This window comes from Hermetia illucens, chromosome 1, assembly GCF_905115235.1.
Source record: "Hermetia illucens chromosome 1, iHerIll2.2.curated.20191125, whole genome shotgun sequence".
NCBI lineage: Eukaryota > Metazoa > Arthropoda > Insecta > Diptera > Stratiomyidae > Hermetia > Hermetia illucens.
In genome coordinates, this window is record NC_051849.1 from 138,611,095 (window position 1) to 138,638,071 (window position 26,977).

Below are 26,977 nucleotides of genomic sequence, written 5' to 3' on the forward strand. Positions count from 1 at the left end.
CGATTTCGAAAAACTATTTACCCAGATCTCCAACTCGACACCCGGGGTGGAACCCTTAACTGCTCCCAAACCAGTACATTCAAAGTTCACCATTTTTCTGGTTTAATAGCTTCGCTTCGCAGTCTTTAGTCAACCCGGATAGTCACTTTGGGCAGCCCCAACCAAACGGAATCATAACACCGCCTTATAATGTTATCATAAATTTCCAATTATGTTTACTTGCCTATCATTTAGTAACGCCCTTTATCCTTCAATTTGATGTATCAACCTACTTTGTTCAGTGTATATAGTCCAAGTATAATGGAAGCCAGCTCTCAAATAACTGAGGCTCGCCATTTGATGAATTTCGCTAATTAGTTATTTAATTGTAAGTTAAATTATCTTCCTTTAAATCTAAGTTATATGATGTGCGCAGTGAAATTACGTCCATTCAAGTTCCTCATATTCCGTCGATATTCACTGCATCGCTTCGATAATTTGGCATTACATGATTCTAGCGTCGCGCTAACGCTCTTTTCGCACTTCCTTCATTTTCTCTATAAAGAATTTGGAATCTGACGCAAACTGCACGAATGCACATAGAATCCCACAATTTTAGTTATTCGCAAAAACCTGTCGAATGTACTAAATATAATTTCTTTTTTCATTCGACTTAATTTATAAATATCTGCTTCTGCTACGGAAACCGTTCATAATAACAGAAGCTTAGGATTTTACCACCTGATGCAATCTAGAATATCCAGTCTGAATCATTGGAAATTTCACTCAAACCGGAGAAGGCAAAGATTCTGGGGTCATTCCAGATTAAGACCTGACCTCAGTGGGAAGACTAACCCATTCATTGTGCATACGTATATGTATAAATATATCATAATCGGCGGACTAATTATTTTCAACATTTGTCAGAGAACTCTCTTAGATATATTTGTAGACCATTTTGCGTTTTAACCTTTCAAACTATGCGCCTGCCGTATTGGAGACAGTACTCATACAGGTGGTAGAGAGAAATCCCCGGTCCAAAATGACCTAGACCTATAGCTTCGTGAGCCAACAGGTAGTTCACATTTCCCAACAATTACGCGATAGAGCGTGATCAGCATGTCAATAGGAGCGGGGGTAATGCATCATTAGATTAAGAATGACTTGCTTTCTTCAAAACTCCCCCGGATGCATTCAGTCTTTTACACGACCTGGAGTGTAAAGTGTTGTGAAGCATTCGAGCCACATTGTTGAAGAATGGGATTCAACCACCTACTGTATGGCTAAAGATTCTCCTTTAGAAACAGATCCACTATCTTCGTCTCCAAAGAAGACAACGACGCGGTCGCCGCATCGAATAAATCGCTCCAGTCTGAACCCGCATTCAGCAGCACTGTAAAGAAATGATGGAGCACCTGCAGAAGTGAGTCGTATCCTCCAGGTTACAGCCCAAGTTGTTTCAAATTCCTGAAGCGAATTCCTCACTTGTCTGCCACGTCATAACATCGCCCCCTGTGCCACTGTAATTTCACCGAAGCACTTTTAATCAAATGAAGCAACTCTGACTCCGGTGATGCTAATTGCAGTAAGTCAGACCTGTTATTGGCTCTGTTGGTTGCCGGTATCTGGCGACAGTGCCAGCGTTTTCGCTATCTACATCTGAGTGCTTTTGAAAATAGGTGCTCAGTCGGTTTCATTTCGTTAGCAATCTCTTGTGCGCGTTAATCTTATTATCATTGCATATTTAACAGAAAGAATTTCACGACGCAGTACACTCTCTCCTGTGCAGTGGACACTAGTGGTACCTTGAAGGTGTTTAGTTCGATCTCCTCAAATGATTTAGTCTTTGCTGCCAGCCTAATACTCAGGCAAGACGTGTAGTGAGCCGCAAGTAGAAGGGAGTTGGTGGTTGCAGAGTTACTTGCTGGTCGCACGAAAGTTGTCTAGTAAGATTGAAGTAACGCGCGGGAAGGTTCACTGTAGCTTTATTTCGAAAAGCTTGTGTTTACGGGTTGATATTCCATAGTTGCGTGTTGATCTTAGGAAATAATTCAGCTATGAATCAAAGCGAGTCTAAGTTGATTCACGATCTCCTCTTACAAGCCGCCCGTTTGCAACATCTGGAACACGATGTCGACCACGGGCATGATCACGATCATGAGGAAGACCATTCAGAGGGAAAAAATGATCTTATAACCGCCAAAGTTACCGCGATGTGTGTCCTTTTCTTCGCCTCGACATTATGCGGGTGCATTCCTTTCCTGCTGAATCGCTGGTTCAATTGGACAAATACTGGGAACGTGAGATCGGCAATAGTTGTTAAAGCCTTATTGTATTTTGGTGGAGGTGTTCTGCTGTGTACGACGTTTCTACACTTGGTACCTGAAGTTTCCGAGAATATAGAAAGTTTGCAAGACTGTGATATGCTACCGACACTTTCATTCAACCTTCCGCATCTACTAATGTGCGTTGGATTCTTCGCAATGTACTTGGTGGAGGAGATAATTCACACATATATACATAAGCATCGTAAGAGCGCCGATTCCGCCCAAAAAGCCTTTGAACGTGGCCGCAGTGTTCGCAATAGTACGTTAGTTACTGGCAGGAAGAACGGTGTGAACGCCAAAGACAATGCCGCATTATCTCGCGAGGATTTAATTAAGGACGATCTTGAAAATCAGAAGTACAGCCAAAAGGAAGCCAACAATTGCGAAGCCATCAATTCATCGAAGCAAACGCCTACCAAACATGATTTTGAACACCAAAGTCACGTACACGGTCACGGACATATACATCCGCCAAATATATCTGAGAGTATGATCGTTTCGTCCCTACGCGGATTGCTCGTGGTGCTGGCGCTTTCGCTCCATGAACTTTTCGAAGGATTAGCCGTCGGTTTGGAGTCGGAATCGAGCCAGGTTTGGTATATGTTCGGAGCAGTATCCGCTCACAAGCTGGTCTTAGCCTTTTGCGTGGGCGTTGAATTGATTGTAACAAGGACACGGTTGTGGTTAGCCATCCTTTATGTTGTAACATTCGCAATTGTCAGCCCCATTGGAATTGGCATAGGCATTCTTGTTAGCTCGGAAGACAATCTCGCATCTGCTATCCCATCGGCGATATTACAAGGACTTGCATCTGGCACATTGCTTTACGTTGTTTTCTTCGAAATTTTATCTAAAGAACGTTCTGGGCTAATCGCTTATGCCGCGCTCGTTATTGGATTTGTTGTTATGTTTGGCCTACAAATTGCAAGTAAGTACCAAAAACTACCAAATCAAATCGATATAGATTAATATATCTCATTTGAATGTGCACTAATTAGTCTTATTTCTATTTTAAAAAATGTAAGCCATCCCACAAAGTACAGGTTGTGAAATTAGTAATACTTTGCCTCTCATATTCGTGTGCGAAAATGCTATTGAAAACTCTGTTTTAAAATTCAATGATTCAAACACGGAACTCTTTACAATTCTTGTGGCACAAACTTTCCTGTTTATGTAAGATATGCAAAATTACTGTATTGAGTCGTACCGGTTTTATTGGGACGGATCTAACTTTGTAGATTATTTCTTCACTTGCAACATGTACAACATTGTTCAGATTGTTCCGATTGAAAACTCAAAGAAATTTGATCAATCTGACAGTCAGTTTGCTTTTAGGAAGCACAGAATCATCAAGTGTTGTATCTGCCATCCAAATCTTCGTAGGAATCGAGAAGCGAAACCAGTTCTGGTCACTGAAGGCAACAATAAGAATGGGTAACTGAAGTTTTTGAAAGTTTTACCACGAGAGCTTATGATAGTAGCATCGACGTAAGAGTTGAGAATATTAGCAGAATATATCTACTTTCGGTTGAGATGTTTACCTGATCTGAGTGCACACCTTTGTGGACTTAAAAAAAAGAAATGTAGTTCACCTTGAGGCCGGTTTGTATTCATTACTCATGCTCCGATCTGTTTTCCCTGCCTTCCCTGCTTTCCCTACCGTTCCTGCAAAAAATAAATATATGTACATATGTAATTAATCTTAGCAAGAAGAAGTTGTCATATTCGACTGCATCACAACAATATAATTTCAAATGCAAATAGCCATACAATCTTTTCGTTTGCGAATGTAATTTGCATCTAATTTATTTTGCCGATTCTTTGCAGACTACATCGTTCAGTTCCATTTTCCATTATTTCTCCGCATCTGAGAAATACATACCATATAGTATGTATAGACGTCTTTATCAGTACGCGAAAATGCGGTAGATGTTATCAATTAGTTAAGATACCTTAATGTATCTGAGGCGATTCTCTAGATTACGACTACAATAAATTTGTGGTAATTTTCGCAGTATCAATTTAAAATCGTGAAATGTCTGTACAAATGTTTATATAAAGCAACAATGATCCAGATAAGTAATATATATGGCCATTGTAAATTTGTGCTGATTAGATAGTACAATCTTGGGTTAATACTTAACCGATTCGAATGAAATTTGCAATGTTCAAAGTTTATACATTGCTCCCTTTGTGTTTTAAAATAAAAGTGATCCAATAACGAGTGCAGGAAATGATGCCCAATGATTGTCTTTTCGATATTAGTCAATTACATTGTTTTTAGAAATGATGACCTTAATTTTTCCGTTAATATAGATAAGTAGTATATATTCCATTCAACATTACTCATTCCATTATACTATCCCTTAATAAGTCTATTTGGACAATTTCCTGCTTGCACTGCTTGCGCTGCTCGCGTGTGAACCACGCCTACATGATTGCCGATTCACTAAAATGTGTTTTAGCTGTCACTAGGACTTCCAAGAGCTCTGCACTTCTCTTTTACAATTCTGCTCCTTGGCGTTCCGGTACGACTCTCAGATGAGAGTTTCCATTGCATGGTGTAACTAGCAATGGAGTTGTCGCCATTTCTCCATGTGTAGCCTACCTACTGCCATTTCCGTCTTCTGATTAATACCTCTTTGGTTTTTTCACCCGAAAGCCGACATAGCTCTTCGTTTGAAATTGGGTACCAGGGTACCCCGATAACGTATGTAGAAAAAATAACTAGAAGAAGAAAATCTTTGGAAAATAATAACGTAATCAAAGAAGAAATAGGAAGACAGTTCTGCAAATACTGTCGTTGAGCAAGGAGTTTTATTGTTTGTTATAAGTTAGTAAGTAACGTGTACAAAATCAAAATCTTTAATTTCTGATTTCTCTTGCGGTGAGAGTTTTTAAATAAAGAACAACAAAGTTTTAAGAAAGTCTTAGTAGTCCTAATTCAATGATGAGGTAATGTACAAAGAGTACGCCTTGCACCCTCCGCCCGTTAAGGAAAATAGGAATAGTTGAATGGCTCGACTCGAAAGTCATATCGAGACGTGGTCCCCAACCTGAGTAGAGATAGAGCAAAAAAACATTTTAATAGCAGCCCAATAATCATCAATATTCTCCGGCGGATTATTTAAAACCTGCCGCTCAATCAACCAAGTAGTAAGTAGTAGTAGCAGACGAAATACGATTACCTGACATGCGCTTCAGCTCCCTCTACGACTTCCCAAGATGCTCGCACTCTTCCTCTATTTTTCTGCGTTAATAGTTCTCGGACCATCCAACCATTGGTCGCCTTGGGAGAGTGGATTCCAATGCAATTGTCGCCCCTCCATAAAGTGTGACCTATCCACTGCCGCTTCGATCCTCTCATCACAGTCCGTACGAGTGGCAACCCTGTGTGCCGATCAAGTTCTTCGATTGCGACGCAGACAGGTGTTGACGGAAACTTTGAGCTTTTGGGAAACAGTGGAGTCCACTTTCCATGTGCTCCTCCCATATAGCAATACAGAAAAAACACTAGCACAGAACAGTCTCAAGTTGATCTTCATCATCACCAACGGCATCTGGTTTTGCGCCGAGGTCCACCAATTTGATATCACTAAAAGCTGTCTGGCGTCCTGACCTACGCCATCTCAAGCAGGGTCTGCCTCGTTTTCTTTTTCTGCCATAGATATTGTCCTTATAGATTTTCCAGGCTGGATCAACCTCATCCATTCGAATAAGGTGACCCGCCCACCGTAGCCTACTTAGCCAGATTTTATCAACAACTAGATGATCGTGGTATCGCTGTAGGGGACCATCAATTCTTCGGAGGATTCTTTTCTCGAACGCGGCCAAGAATTCGCAATTTTTCTTGACAAGAACCCGTTCTCCGAGGAATACATAAGGACTAGCAAGAGAGCTTTGACCCAATGGTGAGACGTTTCGAGCGAAATAGTTTTTGTAAGCTGAAATAGACTCTGTTGGCAGCCAATGACCGTGCGAGGATTTCATCGTCATAGCAGTTATCGGTTGGGATGTCCGAGCCGAGATAGGAGAAATTTTCAACCGTCTGAAAGTTGTAGTCTCCTATCTTCATTGTTTTCATTTGACCAGTGCGATTCGATGTTGTTCGTTCTTCCGTTTTTAGCGGTGACGTTGCCACTTCTACTTCACCTTGCCTTCATTAATGTGCAGCCCAAGATATCGCGCCGCCTGCTCGATCTGGATGAAAGTAAATTGTACATCTCTGTTTTCGCTTGACCAGTGCAATTCGATATTGTTTCTTCTTTGGCTTTTGGCGCTGAATTTCCCATCATGTACTTCATCTTACTTTCATTAATACGCAGCCCGAGATCTCACGCCACCTGCTCGATCTAGATGAAAGTAGATTATACATTTCGGACTGTTCTTCCAATAATGTCAATATTGTCAGCGTAGGTCAGTAGTTGGATGGACTTGAAGAGGACTACCCCTGGGCTGCATTTAATTTCTCATAGAAAACCTCCTCCTCTCTCCTTATAAATTTCTGTGGTTGCATCACACTATACCTTTGAGATGTTCCACCATCACGATTTCCCAAGTATAGTAAGACTGCGTCGCAAAAGAGAGTTGAGTTTTTGCAGAGTTCCATTATCTAACCTCAGGTAAGGGGGGAATCACATTAGTTAGTTAAAAGAAACGACTTTTTACTGAATTGATAATTAAGTTAACTATCCCTGAATACGTTGCAAAAATTTCAAAGCGAAATTCACTTAAAAGCGAGGGTTAATCGGGTGCAGACTTAGGAGCGGGCCTTATATCGCGTACTCGCCTTTCAGAATTGCATCCTCTATCTTTGAAACCAATGAGTGGAGAACAGACTCACGAGATTTTTCATGTTATTAAGCATATTGGTTTTCATTTAGGGGGTGCGACCTTAGCACCTTCTTGCCAATGTATCACATAACCAGTCTATCCAGACATTGTAACGAAAATGATTTTAAGCTGATTTGTCTGAAGTTCTTTGGATTTGAATGGACGTCGTTGCCTTAGTATGAAGACCACTTTAACCTTTTGCCAATGGGAAGGCGCGTAGCCTAGAGCGAGACAACAGGCTCTCGCCTTTTCATTGCAACCGCTCTCGCAGTGTCCCCATTCCCCTTGCAACACCTAAGTGTTGAAAGGATTTCAGAAACCGCCAATTCTCCTCTTCGCACTTGTTTTAAAGTTTGGAGTCCAACTTGGCCAACTCATCCTTCTTATGGACTATGACTATGAGTTTCGGAAATTTAACCAGTCTTCTTCCTTATTGCTTTTGCAAGCACGATTTAGAAGTCGTCTGCTTGATTCTCTCGTCTTAGCAGTTCTCGGTTCCACCACGGAACCGTTTTCCCGCATTGGCTTCGAGAAATAGGACAAGCCCCACCCAGATCAGGCATTCGATAGAGCCAAATGGCGAAGCCGATCACGACGAGCCGACCCCGCTTGTGAACGGGACAAAGGCTGAAGAAAAAGAAGAAAATAGGGCAAGCCTCTTCAAAACGCTCTTAAAATGACGCAAAGTTTCCAATTGATCTTCTATCACCAAAAGAGTCCTTAGTCTCCTAGGGAACTCCAGGATTCCGTCTTTGTATTAGTACAGACTGTTCGCCTGCAATAATCAGACTAAATTCTAAGTAACGGTGATCTGAGAGTGAGACTTCATCTAGCCGACTCTAGTCGACTATAAAAGCTTTAAAGTGCAGATTGTTAGGTCAACTACTTCACTTCTTCTTGGCCCCACGAACGTAGGGGCGCACCTCACGTTCACGATCATCAGACCAGTTGAGGTGATAAAATCAAACATCTTCTCTCCTCTAGGATTACATTCGCTACTGCCCCAGCAAATATGCTGAGCGTTTGCATCACAACACACAGTTCAAAGCCACTTGATTCTCCATACCCTACAAAATCCCGTAGTTTTTGCGTCAGCGGAGAACCCAAAGAATCATAGGGTAAGTAAGCAGAGGCAACTATGACGTTTCTCCTCTTACCATTAATCTGGTATTTTAAGTTGACCGCAACAAGATCCTGGGAACAGAATTGTCTCAGCATGGTTGCCTCTAACAATTTTAACATCAGAACGCAGTCACTCGGTCTTAAGGATCTCTCATTGCAGAAGATGCTAGTCCCCTTGACTGATCCAATACCACAGATTTTGTTAAAATGAATCCATGGCTCTTGAACCCCTATCACCAGCTTCTCTTTCCCCCGCTTTTCCTGGTAGAAGCGAAGGAGAAGGTTCTGAAGTTGCCTTCTGCCGAGCCTTCCTCCCTCGTTTTTTTGGAAGAGTTAGACAACAGTTTCACCGACAGGCCGGCCCTAGTCAGTTTTCCAATTCTTCTCATTAAGGGAGTTGCTGTACTATCCTTTCTAGTTGACCGCGCCAGGTGTCTATAGTGTATGGAGCTATCCGGCCTAGTAACATAGAAGAGAATATCTTATAGATGATACTCAGTAACGTGATACCTCTATAATTGCTGCATTGTGTGATATCTCCCTTTTTAAGGTTTTGTGTAAAACAAAGCATGCAAAAGGGTAGTATAAATATTTTTTTCACCAAATATAGTCATGTGGGATATTAAATGAAAGGCCTCAGTAAGTACTTTCCGAATCGAGTTTTAGTTTTGACATTTGTTGGAAAACGGGGAGTGCGGGGGGTTGAAAGTGGTCATTTATTTAATGGGGCCATTCTCAGGAACTGCCAACTGAAAAATTTGAAAAAAAATCAAAAAGCTGCCACTATATGGTGGCTAGGCTCCGAAATGCCTTCCATACCGATATCCCTTCAAATAAAGTTAATAATAGTATATTACTATAATTTTCAGTAAACGACTGCAGAACCCCTTTAAATTCACACTAGCACCACGAAATTGCAGAAATGTAGACTATAACATAGAGTTTAATTCTACCAAGTTTGGTCGCACTATTACTAACGTAGTTGTCATATGTGAAATTTGTCACTTCTTGGGAAATTCAAGATTTTGAATGTCAATATCACCCGAAAGTGGATATTCTTACATAATATATGCGTATATTACGTGTTACGTACTAATGGTGCAAATTCACACTCAACTGTCTTTATAAAAGAAATACACAAAACCTTTCATACCTGAAGCGTCCAGCTTCCGGTTTCCCGACTTGTTATGTATGTGACAGATAATGCCCCGTTGCCAGTCGTCAGGCATTGGTTGGTTTTCCCACACCTTGAACATTGATGAACTGCTTGGTGCGGTTGGTCACCCCCATATTTCACCAGTTCAGGTGTAATTCCATCGATTCCTGGCGATTTATAGTTTTTAAGCCGATAGATTGCACGGACTGTTTCCTCTATGCTTGGTGGTGGCAGCATTTGTCCGTCGTCTTCAGTTGACGGAACACCTCCAACTCGCGCATTTTCTGGTTGTTAAGCGGTTCATCAAAATACTCAAACCATCGCTCCATGAGTATATTGGAGTGAGAAATCAGATTTCCCTCTTTCTCTTAACACGATTAACATCGCGGTGTATACGACTTCATCCTGCTAACTTGTTGGTAAAACTTCCGCGCCGGATGTGGTTGCTTTCTGTATTGTTGGCGCTCGCAGACCATTTGATTCTCCCAGGCTTCTTTATTCTGTGTATGATGTTGCTTCTCCATCCAAAGTTCGTGATGAGTCTCTGCGCGTGGCCACGTTCTTTGAGAGTGCAACATTGCCCGGTATGCAGCATTCTTCCGATCCGTTGGTAGCGTACATTCATCGTCTAATCAGTGGTTCCGACTTTTTTTGCGACTGGGGGTATTCGAGCCCGGAGCACCATGCCAACGAGATGGTGATCCGAATCTATATTGAACCCCTATAGGTTCTGGCATTCATCAAGGCTGAAAGATAGCAGAGTTCAATTAACACGTGATCAATTTGGTTGAAAGTGGTCCCGTCTGGAGAGGCCCATGTTTGTTTGTTGACCGCTTTCCGCGCAAAGCAAGTATCAGGTTGTCCACAAAGTTTTCGCACAAATCAAAGACAGAATTCAGCAGATAAGTTTATAAAAACCTTTAATTATTTAATCTAATATATAATTGCCTCCATTAGATACGACTTCCCTCCATCTATCGGGCAACTTCAAAATCCCCCCTCTATAAAACTCTTCCCCCTTCCCCTCAAAGTCCGTGCGAAGTGCACTTTGGAGGTCAGCTTCAGAAGTCATTTTTTTACCATCCAGAAAATGTTGGAGGGACCTGAACAAATGGTAATCAGAAGGAGCAAGGTCGGGACTATACGCAGGATGACTCAAAACTTCCCAGCCAAGCTCACTCAATTTTCGCTGAGTAGTTAAAGATGTATGCGGCCGGGCGTTATCATGATGAAAGACAATATTTCGCCTGTTGACCAATGCTGGTCGTTTCGAACGTAGCTGGGTGTTTAATCTGTCGAGCTGCTCGCAGTACTTATCGGCGGTAATGGTCTCGTTTGGTCCCAAAAGCTCGTAGTGTATGGGGCCACGAACGTCCCACCATATACTGAGCATTCGCTTCTGCTGATGAATAGACGGCTTTGCTACCGATGGACCCGGTTGATCTCGATGAGTGTAGGCTCGTTTCTTCGCTACGTTTTCGTACACAATCCATTTCTCATCGCCAGTTACCAATCGATTCAAAAAAGGGTCGTTTTCGTTCCGTAAAAGGTTAGCGGAGCAAATTCTCACTCTATCGGCCAGATTTCGCTCAGTCAGTTCGTGCGGTACCCACTTTGTGCTCTTCAAAACATATCCAAGACGCGTAATGGCTACTGCTACTCCTGATTTTGATACACCGAGATCCTCTGCAAGCACACGTGTCGAAAGAAAAGGATTCGCTTCCAGTTTGTTGCGCAGGATATCGTCGTCAATCGTATAGGGTCTTCCTGAGCGAGGTTCATCTTCAAGTGTCAGGTCTCCGCTGTAGAATTTTTCGAACCAATCGTAAACTGTCCTGCGCTTTACCTTTCCTTCACCGAATACCTTCGACAAATTTTCAATCGCCTTCGGCACCTTCGTCCCCATTTGAAACTCGTACAAAATGCAATGACGAAAATGTACTTTGTCGAATTCCATGTTTATCCTTGAATATCCTTCACAACACTGATCCTTCAAGGATAATTTACCATGCATTTTATAGTTAGGACTCTGACCTTTCCATTGGGATATCACATGTTGTACCTGCTGTTTTGGTTTGTCTGCTAATTGCTTTTTAATTGTCACATTAATATTTGTGCGAAAACTTTGTGGACAACCTGATACTTTCAACAACCATTTCATGCGACGCTGCTGTTTGAAAAGTCCGCAGTCCACAATCCCCCTAAAGTATCGCCTGAATGCGGGCTCCGTCCGAACTTGGCTGGTAAAATATCCAAGTGTGATTTACGCCAGACAGCGGATAGCAACAGGTTTAATTTTCGAGTTGATTAAGAAACCTACTCCAAGCACATGGTTTACTGCATGTCCACTATAATATATGGTGCATAATATCATGTGTAGAGATTCTACGATAGTCGATTTAGGTCATAGTCATGCACAGTTGCTTTGGCGTTGATAGCCTAGCTATTTGGATAGCACTCTACTTTAGCTCAACTAAAATATTTTCTGAGGCTGACATCGAACATAGTTGCTTTTGGTCTTGACGGATAAATATGTCCTTTATGGCATTTTCCATTACGTAGGTCAATCTTTCGGACGATATGGCTGCGATTTCATGTCGTTTGTTGGCGTGAGTCCAAGGATTCTTGAGATATACCACAAGTTTTGTATAATCTTCCCAAGAAGACTATGCATAGGAGATTTGAGGGTTTAGTCGAGATCGGAATGCTTTCCGCGCATCTGTTAATGAATTGTGTGTCGTGTTTTTATAGCACTTCTGTGTGGGCGAATCCATGTAACTAAGCAACCAGCTACAAACCAATCCATACATTCATGCACACAATCGGAAACTTATAAAGTGACATTGCGATATTATTTGAATCGCCGTCTTCTACGTTTTTGGCAGCGAGCTGGAAGATTCCTATATCAAACGCGGCCACATTCACTAACCCCATCACACAAATGGGAGCCAATTCCAATGAAGATACGCAGAACGCAACTGCGATCTTGATTGAAAAGCCCTGCGTTTTTGTCCTACGAAAATTCAAGTCTCGCCTAGGCAGTTTCACCTTCTGTGTATAGTGTTCTATGATCTAACATTATATCGGATGACAAGTCCAATATGGGCCCAAACACAATTACGATGCATGCGGAATGCGGGCGATAGAAACTGCGGACCGCACGCAGCCTCAATGTACAACGAAGATTTCAGGTCGGCAAAGTTCGCTCCACATCGGCAAGGTTCAACATTCCACATACTTCAAATTTATTCAATTAGTTTATGCATCTTCCTATATTTTATGTTGTGAAATTCATTAATCATGTTTGGACCTTATAGCAACCGTAGTTGACATGTACGAGCTTGGTCTGTCAATTTAACCTTTTTTAGTGAGGTTTTCATGGATTATACGCAGTAATCCTGGTCCTTTAGACGTCATAGTACCCCATATCGTGATGCTGCCATGTTAACCTGTTGGCTTAATATTACGATCTTCTAAGGCAGTGACCACATTTCTCCATACCAATTGCAGGCCATTGGAACTGAAAATGTTGAATTTAGGCTCGTTGCAAAAAATAACGGGTTTCCAAAGCTCTTCTTCTTTCAACGAATGCTTTAACATATTCAACTTTCTTTTCAATACTTTATTGGGAAAGCAATGGTTTCTTCTTTGGAGTATAGACGTTTAATCCCTCTCTGTGAAGAAAATTGAGAACGGGTTTAAAATAGCCTATCACTCAACTTTTGTGCCAAACAGCTTTGCAAAAGATACTGCAATTGGTTTGGAGTTGTTTCTTATGTTCCGCAAAATCTATCGACTAGATTTCACGGTTCGTTCACAACCTGTTTGGCGAAAAGCGGAGCCATTTTCTTTAAAGTTTTTTATTGCGTAATTAACAGTAAACTTTGGCGTTTGTCTTTTTTTGATCTAATTTCTGAATGCTTTTATAAAATTTACTGATCAGCTCATTGGAGTTGCAGGACAGCTGTTCATTTTCCATGCTCCAAATTCACCGTTGTCGTATGCGCCAGGGAGCCCAAAAGTTCTAAATACAGCACGAGACATAACGGTACACTTTTTCGAACAGCAATCGCGTCACGTGTTGCGATATAAAGTGATAACTTCAAGTGTCAAAGTTTTTTTTGCTGGAATAAATGACCACTTTTTTGTTTTTTTGCAATCTTCTTGGTTAATGGTTGGTAATCGTGTAAATAAGATCATTTCTTCTCAAGAAATCGCGGGCCAGTGTGTTCCTCACGCTGTTTTATCGGCGTTTTGATTCGCACGACGGCAATCAAAGGTCGATGCTGCGATAGGAAACGGCTTTGCAATCAGTGACGGTGGTAAAATGTCGGCGTCGTATGAGAATCGACTATATTCTCGTTTGCGTTTTACTATTCCCATTATAAAATTAGGAAGATGAGACAATCGTTTAATGATTCATGTATTCGTAGGTACAAGGTCATAGATGTCCGCAAAATCGATTATACGATCGCCACTCTCATTGTGCGCTCCAAACTCTCCCCCATGGCATCTTTTACGATCTGCCTTTTCACTAAGGTCGCCGCCAATGATGAGGTAGGCGTCAGCGGGCACGTTGCAAGTCTTTTCATCGAGAAGTTGCCAGAAGACATCTTTCTCGGCATCAGGTCGATCTGTCTGTGGTGCGTACGCGGTGAAGAAGTGAATAGTGCGATCAGCTTCATCAGCCGATCATCAAATCGTTCCACTTCTGTAATAGCATCACGGAAACCCTCTGAGATGGCCACACCAACATCGTATTGAGTGTATGGGCTACCAAAATACAGGAGTTAGCCATTTTTACCATGTTCGCGTTCTAAGTGGCAGTTTTTGGCACCACACCATCGGGTTTCTTACAGAACGCAGATAGCAATGCGCCTTTTTCAAAGGGCTCTTGCGAGTTCCTTGGTCTTTCCAGTTAGGGTGCCAACATTTAGCGTACAAACACGTATTTGTTTTGCTCGAACTAACTTACTTACGTCCTGACGCCTTCCATGCGTCAAAAACCCTTGCCCATTTCTCGACAGGACCGAGGCCCGTCGTGCCGCGTCGACTGAGGTGTACGCCCTAGGATTTTTCTGAGGCTTGTTACTCGATCCGCTCATCTTGTTTCTAACGACATTGGCCTGTCGCAGAACCTGTCACCAAGAGAGATCAGATAGGATTTAGCATAGTTGAATAAATTCACTTATACTTTATTTATCTCTTTCCCTGATCTCAGCATTTTATTTTTGTTTTACTGAGGGTAGTACAAAGTACGTTGCATCAAACACTTCTTCTTTACCTAGCCATGGGGCCAGCATGCTATGTTAATGTTTGTGTGTAACATAGATGTCCGGTTAGCTGAGTAGTTAGAACACAAGGCTGTAGTACGGAAGGTTACGATGCAAATCTCACTGGTGACAATGGGATTTGTATCGTAATGTGACGTCGGGTACCAGTCGACTCAGCTATGAATGAGTACCTGAGTTAAATCAGGGTAATAATTTCGGGCGAGCGCAATGCTGACCGCATTGCCTCGTACAGTGTACTGTAGTGTACCGTTGCGGTCTTGAAAGAAGTGTTCTAATAAACTTCAAGGCCCTGATTCAATTGGATTCCTGCGTCCACGCCTATTATTATTAACATAAAGTTAATAAAATAATGATAATAGTAGAAAACACCTAAAAATGTTATGTTTTTTCTTTCATAACTCATTAAAATATAATATGGTTTTCGCGATATTTGACTTCAAGGTATACTGTAGTAACTATCCAACTGTATGTCCTGATTGACTTGGATTGGTAATCCGTCCTTAGGGCATGATTTGCGTTGCTGACGAAAGCTTGGGTATGCCACCCTGTAATGTTATAATTACTCCATAAATTTTTTTGGGTTGCATATTTATGATCCAATATCAACTCGTCTTGCTAGGATTTTTAAATTGTTGAAATCAAGTCATGAGTCCTGCTTCGTTTTCAATGAAAGATACGTAAATGTATCGTACAACTCCGTTGTTAGAAAGTTGGTGGAGGGTTTGATTCCGCACTGTTTTTTGTCAAGGGTACATGCCATTACATTATAATGAATAACCGTATATGCGCTGTGGTTAACCAGGTTCGCCTCCATAATTGCTACATTTGCTGGGGCGGGATCCAGACCTCCGCAAAGAGTATATCTACTCAGTAATATACTTCAGCTTACTTGCCTGAATCCTTTAACTTATGTTCTTCTACTGTGTGATATAAGTGAGTGAGTTTATTGTTTTTGGTAAGTCCTAATGCCGGGTTCTTGAAGCCTTTATCTGTTACATCTTCTGTATACGAAGAACTCAAAACCATTTCTTTTAACTATGTTACCTTAAACTGCATTCTGTACCAATGTGACGGAAAATATTCCATTGCATGTGTTATCATAAACTACACTCCTACCAGTGTAACGTAATATTTTCCGAATATTTTCCGTTACATTGGTAAAGAATGCAGTTTATAACAATATACGTATTTTCCGATGTAACAGAAAGTATACTGTTCCATAAGTCTTCATAAACTACATTCCGCCTGTAACGGAAAGTATTCCTTCCTTGTCATAAACTGCATTCCTTATCAATGTAACAGAAAATACTCCGTTACAATGATAAGGAGTGCAGTTTATGACAACATAGTTTTCAAGACCTGCGAATTCTTTAAATACAGAACATAGAGCAAAAAATGGTTTAGAGTCGAACAAGAAACCGATACTAAAACGTATGAAGGGAACTAAACCTTACCCGTGATCTTCGCTTTATAGCGCAGAATAGTAACTTCAACCAAGGATAATAACTTCAGTTCGTTGATATATAACAACTTTTACTTCGAACACCAGGTTCACGTGTCTTGAGAGTATAGATTACGGAAGTTTTACTCACTAAAACCACTTTCAAGCCTGCAGTGAAAATTATGGGGGCCTCTCTGTCATCCCTTTAACTTTAAATACTTTGTATATCTCTACTAGTTTTAGGCTGCAAACCTCAAAGACTTTAGATCTACTACCCAGAACACTTATTACACGCTTTCGCAATAGTATCTAAAAGATGTATAGGATAACATGAGGTTACCTTGTCTGGAGGTTTATTTGCTTTGGCCACCAACATAAGCCTTTACCACTCTCATAATACACGGGATATCTTCTCTGTAATGCATGCACAACTCAGCGAATGTCTGCCGCCTTGTCTTTACCATGGTCCTTATTATATTTGCCTTCTAGTTCCGAGATTTTGTTTCCACATATCCTTCTGCACATTTTCTAAAGATCTCTTCACAATAATGCGGGTACTATTATTACCTCCCAAGTCGTTGGCCGTCGCGATTCCTTTCTTGCTGAAGGAATAATCACGGAATGTTTTTAAAAAAATCGCTTTCCAGTGAACCCATAACATCGCTCTAGATACATCACACATTTATGTTTGCCTCTGAGTAGAGTCCCTTCAAGGTATGTCTTGCTTCGTTACACAGCTAACTTGAAATTTCTTTAAACTTCTTTGTACCCTTATTCTTTTCTTCTTAGTCAGTCCGAACGAAGATTAGACAGTTCACCATTCCTCCAACAATTGCGTTTTCTCCTGGGGAATGTGCACCACCTCGGTATTGACTCGCATTTTATTTTATGACAAGCTCTCTTGTTCTCTGCGGGTACCTAATTTGATCTCACCTCTTCAAAAGTTTGCTAGTTTATCGATTTCACTGGTCAACTTTTTGGGTCTGCATAACGTAAAATTTGTTCGCAGCTCGGTTATGGGCGCTCCCAGAAGAATATATACAATTTCGTAAGAGTGTGCCCGGACAATCGATCTGCGCGCATATTTTATAGTATGAAAATGATAAAAATAAATGCCACTAAGAGTGGTTTTGTGTATGCACAAAACATTATTAGAATCGAGTCGATGTCTCTCTGTCCGTCTGCCTGTCTGTCTAGCACACCCGATTTATTTGGAAACGGCTAGACCGATTGTCACGGATATTGATAAGAGCGTGTGATCTGTTGTTTCCTTTATATGCAGCATTTTGGCGCCATTTTGTGTTAAGCTTAGGGGGGAGGGGGGGGGGGGGTTGTTTCGAAAACGAACCTCAAATTTTAAAACAGAATCTAGAAATCTTTTGAGAAGTTTTTATGCAATTTGTACAGTGCACCTCGATGATACACCTTAACGAACCCCTGGCCGTTATCGAGAGAAATAACTAAGCGCGCTTTGTTTTTTTTATTCTATTGCATTTTCAATCAGATCCATGATCCTGTACACCTGTTGAATTGTGGAATGATATTCACGGAAATCAAATTGGTAACTTAGTAGTAGTTAGGTGTAGCGATATTTGGCGGTTCTCACTCTCACCTTAACCTCAGGTACCCCAGACAGCTCTTTCGACGTCATCCACGGTGCAGATACATACTCTAATTTTATTTGGCTCCCCCGCGCCTTTAGGAAAATAGCACTCACAACAACTGACGATCATGGAATGCAGGGCAGCCCTTTAAATCTTCGAACCAACATCGGTGTTATTTTGTTGCATGACTTCGAAACGTAAGCTCTTGTCTATGTAACATCACTGGCCAGCTCTGCACCAGTGGGCCCAGATTAAAAGCGCCCTCCCCGGCAGCAGGCTCTATTTCTCCAGCAGATTACCCGCTCTAGCACTTTTCTCACAGTGTCCAAAAAACAAATAGGTCTGTAGGAGTTTGGCTCACCTTCCATGATGCAAGAAATATCCCCTCGGACATGCACGCTTCGAACAACTCAGCGAACATGTCCGGTCTGGATTTTACGGCAAACTTAAGGGCTCTACTCGGCACGCCATCCAAACCCGGAGCTTTGTTATGTGAGGCGTAACAGCTGTACACTTATACCCCACTTATTTTCGCCCACACAAAGCCGCTGTATGACTACCAGTAGTATTGTATGGCTTATCGACCGCATGCCCATATCGCCGCTCCACCAGTCGAATCTGCAACCCATAGGCCACCGTGACGGTTTCTATAGGGTTTGCTAATGATGGTAATTTCCACCTCGGATTCGTAGGTGGTCTGCTCGAGTAAATCTTAAGCGACCCTACAATGGTTGAGGTTTAATCGGATAAACCTCATTTTTCCATTGAAGTCACCGCCTTCCTAAATTCCGGGCATTTAGCACTTCCTGCAATCGGTAGTCCCGTCATTCACTTCCTTCGCACAATAAGCATTTTGGGTCCCTATTGCACGCTTTGGGAATGTGGCCTTTCTCCCCACACCTTCTGCATCGATCGGATCGATCAATGCCGCTGGTCCATGCCTTTGCGAAATGAACAAACGCGAGGCACTTGAAGCACCCCTTTAGAGAAATTTGCTTTCTCAGACGGCAAACAACCCATCCGATTCGAATCTTCCGGGCCGCCAATAACTTCTGGGCTGCGTCCACTGGTAATGGCAATGTGGCCTTTTGAGTATAGCCATAGGCTTTCCGCAAACTCACAATGGACTCCTCGGCAAGTCCAACTTAAACTGTTCCATCAAGGCATTGCAACATGAGTTCGGAAGCAATCAGTTTTTTTCAGCTCAAACATGAGGTTACCCTTCTGGGTCCTTCGAAGCTTGCTGACATTTCCGCCTAGATCTTTTAGGTCGTGGTCAGCTTCGACTTTTTCAGTATCTACTCGTAGGATTAACTTGCACTGCTGGAAATCAAAATTGCTTCTGGGGGAATTCGCACTTTTGCTTTTTCTTCGCCTTTTTATTAACAATCTTGGCCATTCCACCATTTTCATCCCCCTTAGATTTTGCCGATTCGATTGCCGGAGTTCGCACTTGCGGGACCTGCTTTCTCTCTTCGGTGCTTTTAGTTCCGTTTTTCGAAACTATTGTATGGCCTTTTTCCTCTTAGGCGCCTGCTGATTTCCCAGAGGATCCTCATCTTTTTCCCGCACTCTCTTGTTTGGTGGCAGGTTGATTGCAATACGATTAGGTGTCACTTGGGTCGCTGTGACACCATTGCTGCGATTTGTTGTAGAGTACTATAATATATCTCACCGTATTTTTTATCGCTTGGTGAACGTTGTGCTTGTCCTTGATGAACTCCGACAGCTCCACTATTTTTTCACCAAGCTGTGTGAGTAATAAGTCCTCTGCTTGAGGGCTCTGCTCTCCATGAGTCCTAACTGGACTACTAGTTTAAATAGTCCTTCACATTTGGCATTCATTGACCTTCCCCCCGTTTTATCATTTTCGATGTTTGGCATTGGTGGAGATCTCAAAGTTGACGAACTTCTTCTGAATGGGTCCTTTTCCTGCTCCTGGAGTATCTCCTGCTGCTGCTCCTCTTGAATATGTGCGGTCGGTGTTGTTGCTGTCTTTGCCGTCCAGTGATCTGCTTCTAATTCATTTTTCTTCGATTTTGTTACTAGTGTCCTTGGTAGAGTGGTTCTTCGCTTGAACACTTCCTTTTCCAAATCTGAAACACTTGTAGCATTAGATGCCACGGTGGCCAAGTTGTCCACCACCGAAGCACTGCGACGACCGGGAGCCCGCTTGCTCATCCCAAAAGCCGCCGGGACTGGGGTTCCGGGCCCCTGCACCATAAGTTTCCTCCTTCTCACGTCTTCCATAGTATGTTCTGGGTATCCTTGCCATAGCCATTTTGGTCCACTCACCAGAGATGAGAAAACACTAGCCCATGCACAGTCAGAAAAGGAAAGTGCAACACATATTTACAAATCAATAGATATTCCCCCATCCGCCAGCTGGGGCGCGCCTGATGAGAAATCAGGCCACCCCTCACAGGTCTGTCTGTCCGTCATACGCATTTTTCTCGGAGGCGGTGGGAACTCTGAACGCTCACGCATGCAGAGAGTTACATCCTTTTATGTAGAATTTAAGGGGGGTCTCCATACATGCAAATGGGGTGTGTAAATTTTTTTTCACTAAATATATTCATGTGGGATATCAAATGAAAAGTCTCGATTAGTACTTTTCAAAGCTAGTCTTTGTTTCGACATTTGTTGGAAAGGTGGGGAGTGCGAGGAATCGAAAATTATCATTTATTTAATAGGCCCATTCTCAAATTAAATTTGTAGTAATATAGGCTATAACGTAGAGCGTGATCCTACCAAGTTTGGAGGAAATCACAGCATTACTATGACTATGAATGTCAATATCACCCGAAAGTGGATACTCTCACATAATATATGCATATATATATGCAAGCCCCCTTAATATCATCCTAATACCATATCATCCCAATACCACGAAATTGCAATAATGAAGGGTATAATATCGAGCATGATCCCACCAAGTTTGGTGGAAAGCGCACTATTATTAACAAAGTTATAATAGGTCAAAGTTATCGCTTCTTTGCAAATTCAAGACTTTTAATGTCAATATCACTTGAAAGTGGATATTTTCACATAATATATGCATATATTAGGTGCTACGTACTAATGGGGCAAACGCACACTCAAATGTCTTTACATAAGAAATACACAAAACCTTTCATACCTGAAGCGTCCAGCTTCCGGTTTCCCGACTTGTTTTTACTTGCTCCCGAAATATATATTTACATTGAAAATTAAAAATTGTAGTTTGGAGGAAACTACCCCGTATCTATCTACAGTAAAATCACTACGCGGAAATCAGACTGCCAATCTGAAAAGATTCTGGGCCATCAATTACCCAGGGCAGTCATTACACTTTTCTACATTTTCCCCATAGCTTTTAAAAGACTATCTGAAGGCTCACCAGGTACCAACACAACTTCCATATTTCTGAGATCTCCTCTGCACTGCATGCTTCACACAACTTGGCAAAACGAGCGCGTACCGCTAGCATGAACGTCTTATTAAGTTTCTCGTCTGGGCTTGAAGTTGGCTTCCCCAGATCCTACTACGAAATTCTAGCAGCGCTTTTCTAAAACAAAAAGCGAAGATTGCTTCACGGTTTCATACCAGGGCAGAGGTAACTCGTCAGATATAAAATGCTCACTTTCTATAATTCGCAGAGCATGGTGGGACTACGAATTATATTGAACGTAAATCCGCCAATATTTCGGATCAAAACTTGGCCAGAGCTAAAAGTATCTTTTTTTGCTTTTCTAAAAGTACTACTATCACTATTACTACTCCCCAGCCTCTTATTGAAGTCGCAGTCATTAAAGGTGAAATCCAGACACGTGGACATTCGTATAAATTTTGAATTACTCATTCACATCCTTCCGGAAACCCACGAAAAACTTGCCTTCCCCCTCTAAGCAGCCTCCCTTCAAGAGTCTCCCCTCATTCGCTAAAAAACTAAACTGAGGTTCTTTTATGCTTGTCGTTTCCTTCTTGATATCTTTATCTAGCAGGTACCTGATTTCACCACACCTCTATAAAATTCTGCTGGTCCACTTTTTTACCCTGCCGGTTTCTGCAGGTTCCCTCCCTAGCTAGAATAAAAATGATCTGGCGGTTGCTGTGGAAACAATTCTCACTGACGCATTCAACGCAGCATCAGCAGATGCCAGTCCCACAACTGAACCAGATCCTCTTTTTCAGTATGGCATTAGTTGTCACGAGATCCGGAGATCAGGCCGCCGAAGCATGTTCTTGAACTATATCAAAATAAGACTTTGAGAGAGGTAGTAGCTGTACCCATATACGTCGGCTACCGTAGCTTACACAAATCTGCTCCTTGCAATCCGTTTTTTTTCCTCTTGGTGCTTCATACATCATACGATATTGCATAGATTCCTGTATTTTTCACATCAAATACGATTTGGGAATGCAAAGCCTGGGCAACTCTGCAAAAATTGAGGTTAAGTTAATTTAATTGTTCCATTTAGCAGTAGCAGCAATGTTAGCTCTCCTTTTCTTCGCACAACATGGGCTTGATAATGTACCTTTTATCTCCACAATTTTGAATTAAACGGACCAATCAATACCTGTTTACATGCTCTAAGTCAAGAAGTGGCCAAGATTTCAGTTCTGCAAAAAACATTTAGGAGAATTAATTGGAATTCAATCAAATTTAGTCATTATGTTAGTCATCTCTCGAAGAATTTTTGAGAGTAATGTAAGCCACAAATAACAAAGTTGCGCGACATTAGTCCCTTGAAAGTTCTTCAACTTCGGAACATGGAGTGACTTCAATTTTTATCTGAAACCAGAATTACTAATTATGCAAAGAAAGACACGCTTAAAAATATGAATCATCGCAACATTTTTGACTTGTTGGGCCCCATTCATTATAACGAATGTGGGAGTTTCTGAATTAAATATGAAGCTATTTCAACTGTTACTGTTGATCTCCGGGTTGCTTCTTCCCTTTCAACATTGGATGGCCGCGCAGTTTGTACGTTACCAACTAAGGCTTCTACGAATTTCGGGATAGAAGAGCTGGAGATAATTCCATACTCCTTGCAAGTCTACATTCATGTGTCCTGAGAATGTGATATCGTTTGCTACCCGCACCTACCTTATCAGCGATCATTTGATGCTACCTATTATCAATCTATTTTTTTCACGCAGTCTAATTGACGAAAGTAAGTTCATTGTTCATGGTAAGCATGTTTCAATAGTTTGATAAATTCACCTACCTCAATGAGGGATCTAGTACTTAAACTGGCATAGAGTAAATTCGCATCCCGGAACTCTGAACGTCTAATTTAGTTGCCAGAAACCTATGGTTCTTTTGCGAGTATTTCGGCAGCTTAGCAAGGTTTGACACTCCCTTTGTCACATCATAGAGGAAGGAGCAATACTTCATAAATAATTCGTTCGTACTCTCGTCGGAAAAGTGTAACCGTATCATGTTACGGTACACCACTACTAACTTGAAGTAAAGCTTGTCCCCTGGCAGTGATAGCTAAGATAAGTTTTTCTCAGATCGTTCGCATCATTAACATAACATGACCCGTTCATCGACTTCAATACCTGGTGGCTGAAAATAAAGTCTTACCAATTTCTTACGGAGCCTTCTTTCCTTCTATTTGTACTGATGAGTTAACATCCCCAAAAGACCGCTTCGGTTAACTTTTGGTTGCACACTTCTGGGGAGACCCTTTCATCAATCCTTCTACATCCGCGAACCGCCGTTTGTGGGAACATATTTTATCCAGAGGTCCGTGCTTATAAATTTGGTGGCACCGACTGAAGCCCTGTGTCATCTGCACTGACAATAGGGTCCTGAATTGTCTAGTCCGTTACCATATTTGTGATTGAATCCGTAGTGAGCCTAAATCGAAACTCAGGTTTTTCTCGGCTTGTCAGCCAGACTAAAGCCTTCAATAGTCCCCGCGAATATCATGTTAAGTATTCTCGAGTCGCCCATTCATTGAACATGGCTGGCCTATTAAAATCTTCCCAATTTCATTTGTTAAATTTTTCCGTGTCTTCATATACATATAGTATATCATACAAAACTTTGTTGCACCCAATTGTCCATCCATCGTCCTATTGAACTGCTCCAAATATTGTTCTTAGCCCCTTGGTTTCAAATGCTTTTAGCAATTTTTCGGACCCATGAGTTGTGCCAAAGTCGTCAGTTTTTCAGTTGCGAATTTACCATCAGCTTGGATAAATGTTAAGTAGAAGGAAAGGTAGTCGTATTTGTCGATACTTATTTTATATGCATTCATTTTCCACCAGTTCACCAGAACGAAATAGTGATACAAAGTCCCACTGGATGTATGGAACGGCGTATATGAGCAATAATTTTCTCCCACCATAAAACTCAAGGCCAGCTGCTGGATCGTATGGATACTCTCATAGAAAATTTATTTATAACAATTCTTCTGTGTCTGTGCTGTGTAGTGCTGGACAAGCTAGCTGCTGGATCGTATGAATAAAGCTGAAGGCACCAACTATCAATCATATCGTCGGTCACTAATCAATTCTTACATTTTTGAAAAACGAATTTTCAGGTCAATTTTTACTTCTTCTTGGGCTGATGAACGTTTTTAGACAGTGTAGTTTTATATGAAAATCCTATCACTAGCTGAAGAGTCTCCTTGTTGCCAGCTTGTCCTCATCTTCCGCCGGGGGTCCCGCTTCCTTATGTCCGATTTCCACAATTCGACCAAGGAGCTTCAACTTCTTTTGCAGTATCTTCCGCTGTCGCCAGTTCGCATGGCTTCTTTTCCACCTGCCAATTATATACCTGTTGCGTCCCCATCGTCAACTTTCCTGTCTACTGCTTTCCCTGGTCGAGTCAGTAGAAGGTTCTGACAAGCAAAATTTAGCCAATAGTCGCCTTTCATTTGCGGCTGGAGTTTGCTTCTGCTGTGCCTTCCTCTTCCGTTTTCTGGGTTTAGGCAACAATGCTACGAACAGACCGGCTGTTGTCAGATTTCTCGTCTCCCGTTAAGGGCGTTGTTCTGCTTGATGGCACCATAGTCACTGCAGGCTTTGTACTGAAGTGTAAAGCATGTCTTTCACAGATTCCTCTGAGGGGGATATGAATCTGGTGGAGCTTCCAAAATTCACACCTTAGTCGGCACTTTATTATTCAGAGTCGCGGGTGAATGCAAACGCTGCGAATCTTCTTCATGTTCAGCGCGAGAAAGTGATATCCGAAAGGTCGACGTAGTCGCGAACAGTTTTTCAAACTATTCCCAACCAAATGTACTTCTTCGGCTCGTCATGATCGGTTGTGCCATTTTGTTTTATCAAAAGACTTATCTGGATACAATCGGGCAGCTGTCAAATCCCCATCTAGCGTATCAAGTCACCGTTGTTTCGTTGTGGCTGGCCTTTTGGTCGCTAATAGTGTACAGCCCAAGATCCCGCGCCGCCTGATCGATCTGGATGAAGGTAGACTGTACATTTCGGGTTGTTCTTCCGATGATGTCGATATCGTCAGCGTAAGCCAGTAGTTGGGTACTCTTAAAGAGGTGGCCGCTTTCATTGACATCTGCATCGCGAATCACTTTCTCAATGGCTAAGTTTTAGAGGACGCATGATAGGGCATCCTCTTGTCTTAGACCGTTGTGGATGTTGAATGGTCTCGAGAGTGGTCCTGCTGCTTTTATCTGACTCGCACATTGGTCACGATCAGCCTAGTCAATCTTATCAATTTCATTGGGATACCGAATTCTCTCTTGGCCGTGTACAGTTTTACCCTGGCTAGGCTGTCATAGGCGGCTTTAAAGTCGATGAAGAGATTGTGCAACTGATGTCCATATGCCAACAGTTTTTCCATCGCTTGCCGTAGAGAAAAAATCTGATCTGTTGCTGATTTGCCTGGAGTGAAGCCTCTTTGGTATGTGCCTAGCAAGATAGCGGAGAATATCTGTTAGATGGTGCTCAGCAACGTGATACCTCTATAATTGCTGCACTGCGTAATATCCCCCTTGGTGACACTTGATCGAACTTATTGTTCACAATGAAACTTTAAATGAACTGTTTTCTGAAATTTTCCCATTTGTAGACATTAGAACCATTACAATTAATTCCTTTCCATCCTCAAGGTACAGTCTGACTTGATTATTTTTTCTCAGGTTAAGGCAAATGTAGGTATTTTAATAATTATATTGTTTTGTTTTTTTCCAATTTTTTTCAATTTTATTTATGGAAATTTCGGTATAAATTCGTGATGACAGAAAAGCTGTCTTTCCTAGGGTCTAGTCTGGTGGTAAAACCATACAACATTTAGGTTCGCAGATTTTAGCAATATTCGTATAAGTTTCTTTACTAATTTTCTCCCAAATAATCCATTATGCTTCTACTGAAGGTAATTCGATCTCCCTATCTTTTATTTCTAGCATCGAGCAGTCATGGCCATTCACATTCCAGCTGTGGACATAGTCATTCACATGGAGATGATGATGAAAGCGGACATGAGCAAAACGCATTATTAACGAGCAACGACGAGAAATTGAAGTTAATCAGAGAAGCGACTGAAGAATTGGCGCATGCATTATCAACAAAAGTAAAATAGTATTTGTACATATGTTTCTAGGATTTACGAATTGTGAGAACAATAAATAAGCCACGCTAAATGTAAATATACATTTCCAATTTATATATTGATCAGCGTCATTTTAATTATCGCATTAGAACCATCTATCCACATTCTCATCACTTGTTTGCTACTATGTTAACGTTGTTAATTTAATCATGCTAACCAGCAGACGATGGCAGCAATTTCTCGAAAATAGTTCGCACTATATGTTATGCAAAATTAGTTGTCTTAGTGGAGATAAAAAGTCAATTTTGTTTACAATTCATTCATATTAGAGTTCGTTAGTGCCATTTATTTTGTTTTAATATTTCAGCAACTACAATAATGAGTTGGAAACCGGAAGCTGAGCGTTTCAGGTTTCATACGTGTGTTTTGTAAGAAACTTTGAATGCACAACTGTTCCATAAGCACGTAGCTGAAAATTGACCTGTGCTCTATTTTTAAGGTCCGTTTACACGACCAGTTCGATTATGAGTTTAATGTGCTCATATTTATCAAGTATATTTTGACTAGTGCACTGCACAATTAAACTGGGTATAAGCAATCCCGAAACCGCAGGCAGGGCGCTTCAGGTAGGCTTCTGTGGTGGTTCTGTGGTTTTCTCATAAATATAAAAAACTTTAACGGAACATCTACATCATAT

General features: G+C 41.5%; 1 protein-coding gene across 1 annotated transcript; it reads left to right on the forward strand.

Annotated features, from left to right (window-relative positions):
• Positions 1–1,456: 1,456 nt before the first annotated feature.
• Positions 1,457–26,402, forward strand: LOC119654256 (zinc transporter ZIP1-like). The gene is made up of 2 exons (XM_038059517.1): positions 1,457–3,234; positions 26,135–26,402. Exons 1-2 carry the CDS (start codon positions 2,037–2,039, stop codon positions 26,308–26,310), a joined length of 1,374 nt encoding a protein of 457 aa, XP_037915445.1. The 5' UTR covers positions 1,457–2,036; the 3' UTR covers positions 26,311–26,402.
• The last annotated feature ends 575 nt before the right edge of the window (positions 26,403–26,977 follow it).

Bases quoted from the DNA above. Each gene is read 5' to 3' on its own strand.
- LOC119654256 (XM_038059517.1), top strand. From the start codon at position 2,037: ATGAATCAAAGCGAGTCTAAGTTGATTCACGATCTCCTCTTACAAGCC. The intron at 3,235-26,134 runs GTAAGTACCAAA...TTTTATTTCTAG, and splicing joins GTTTGGCCTACAAATTGCAA to CATCGAGCAGTCATGGCCAT.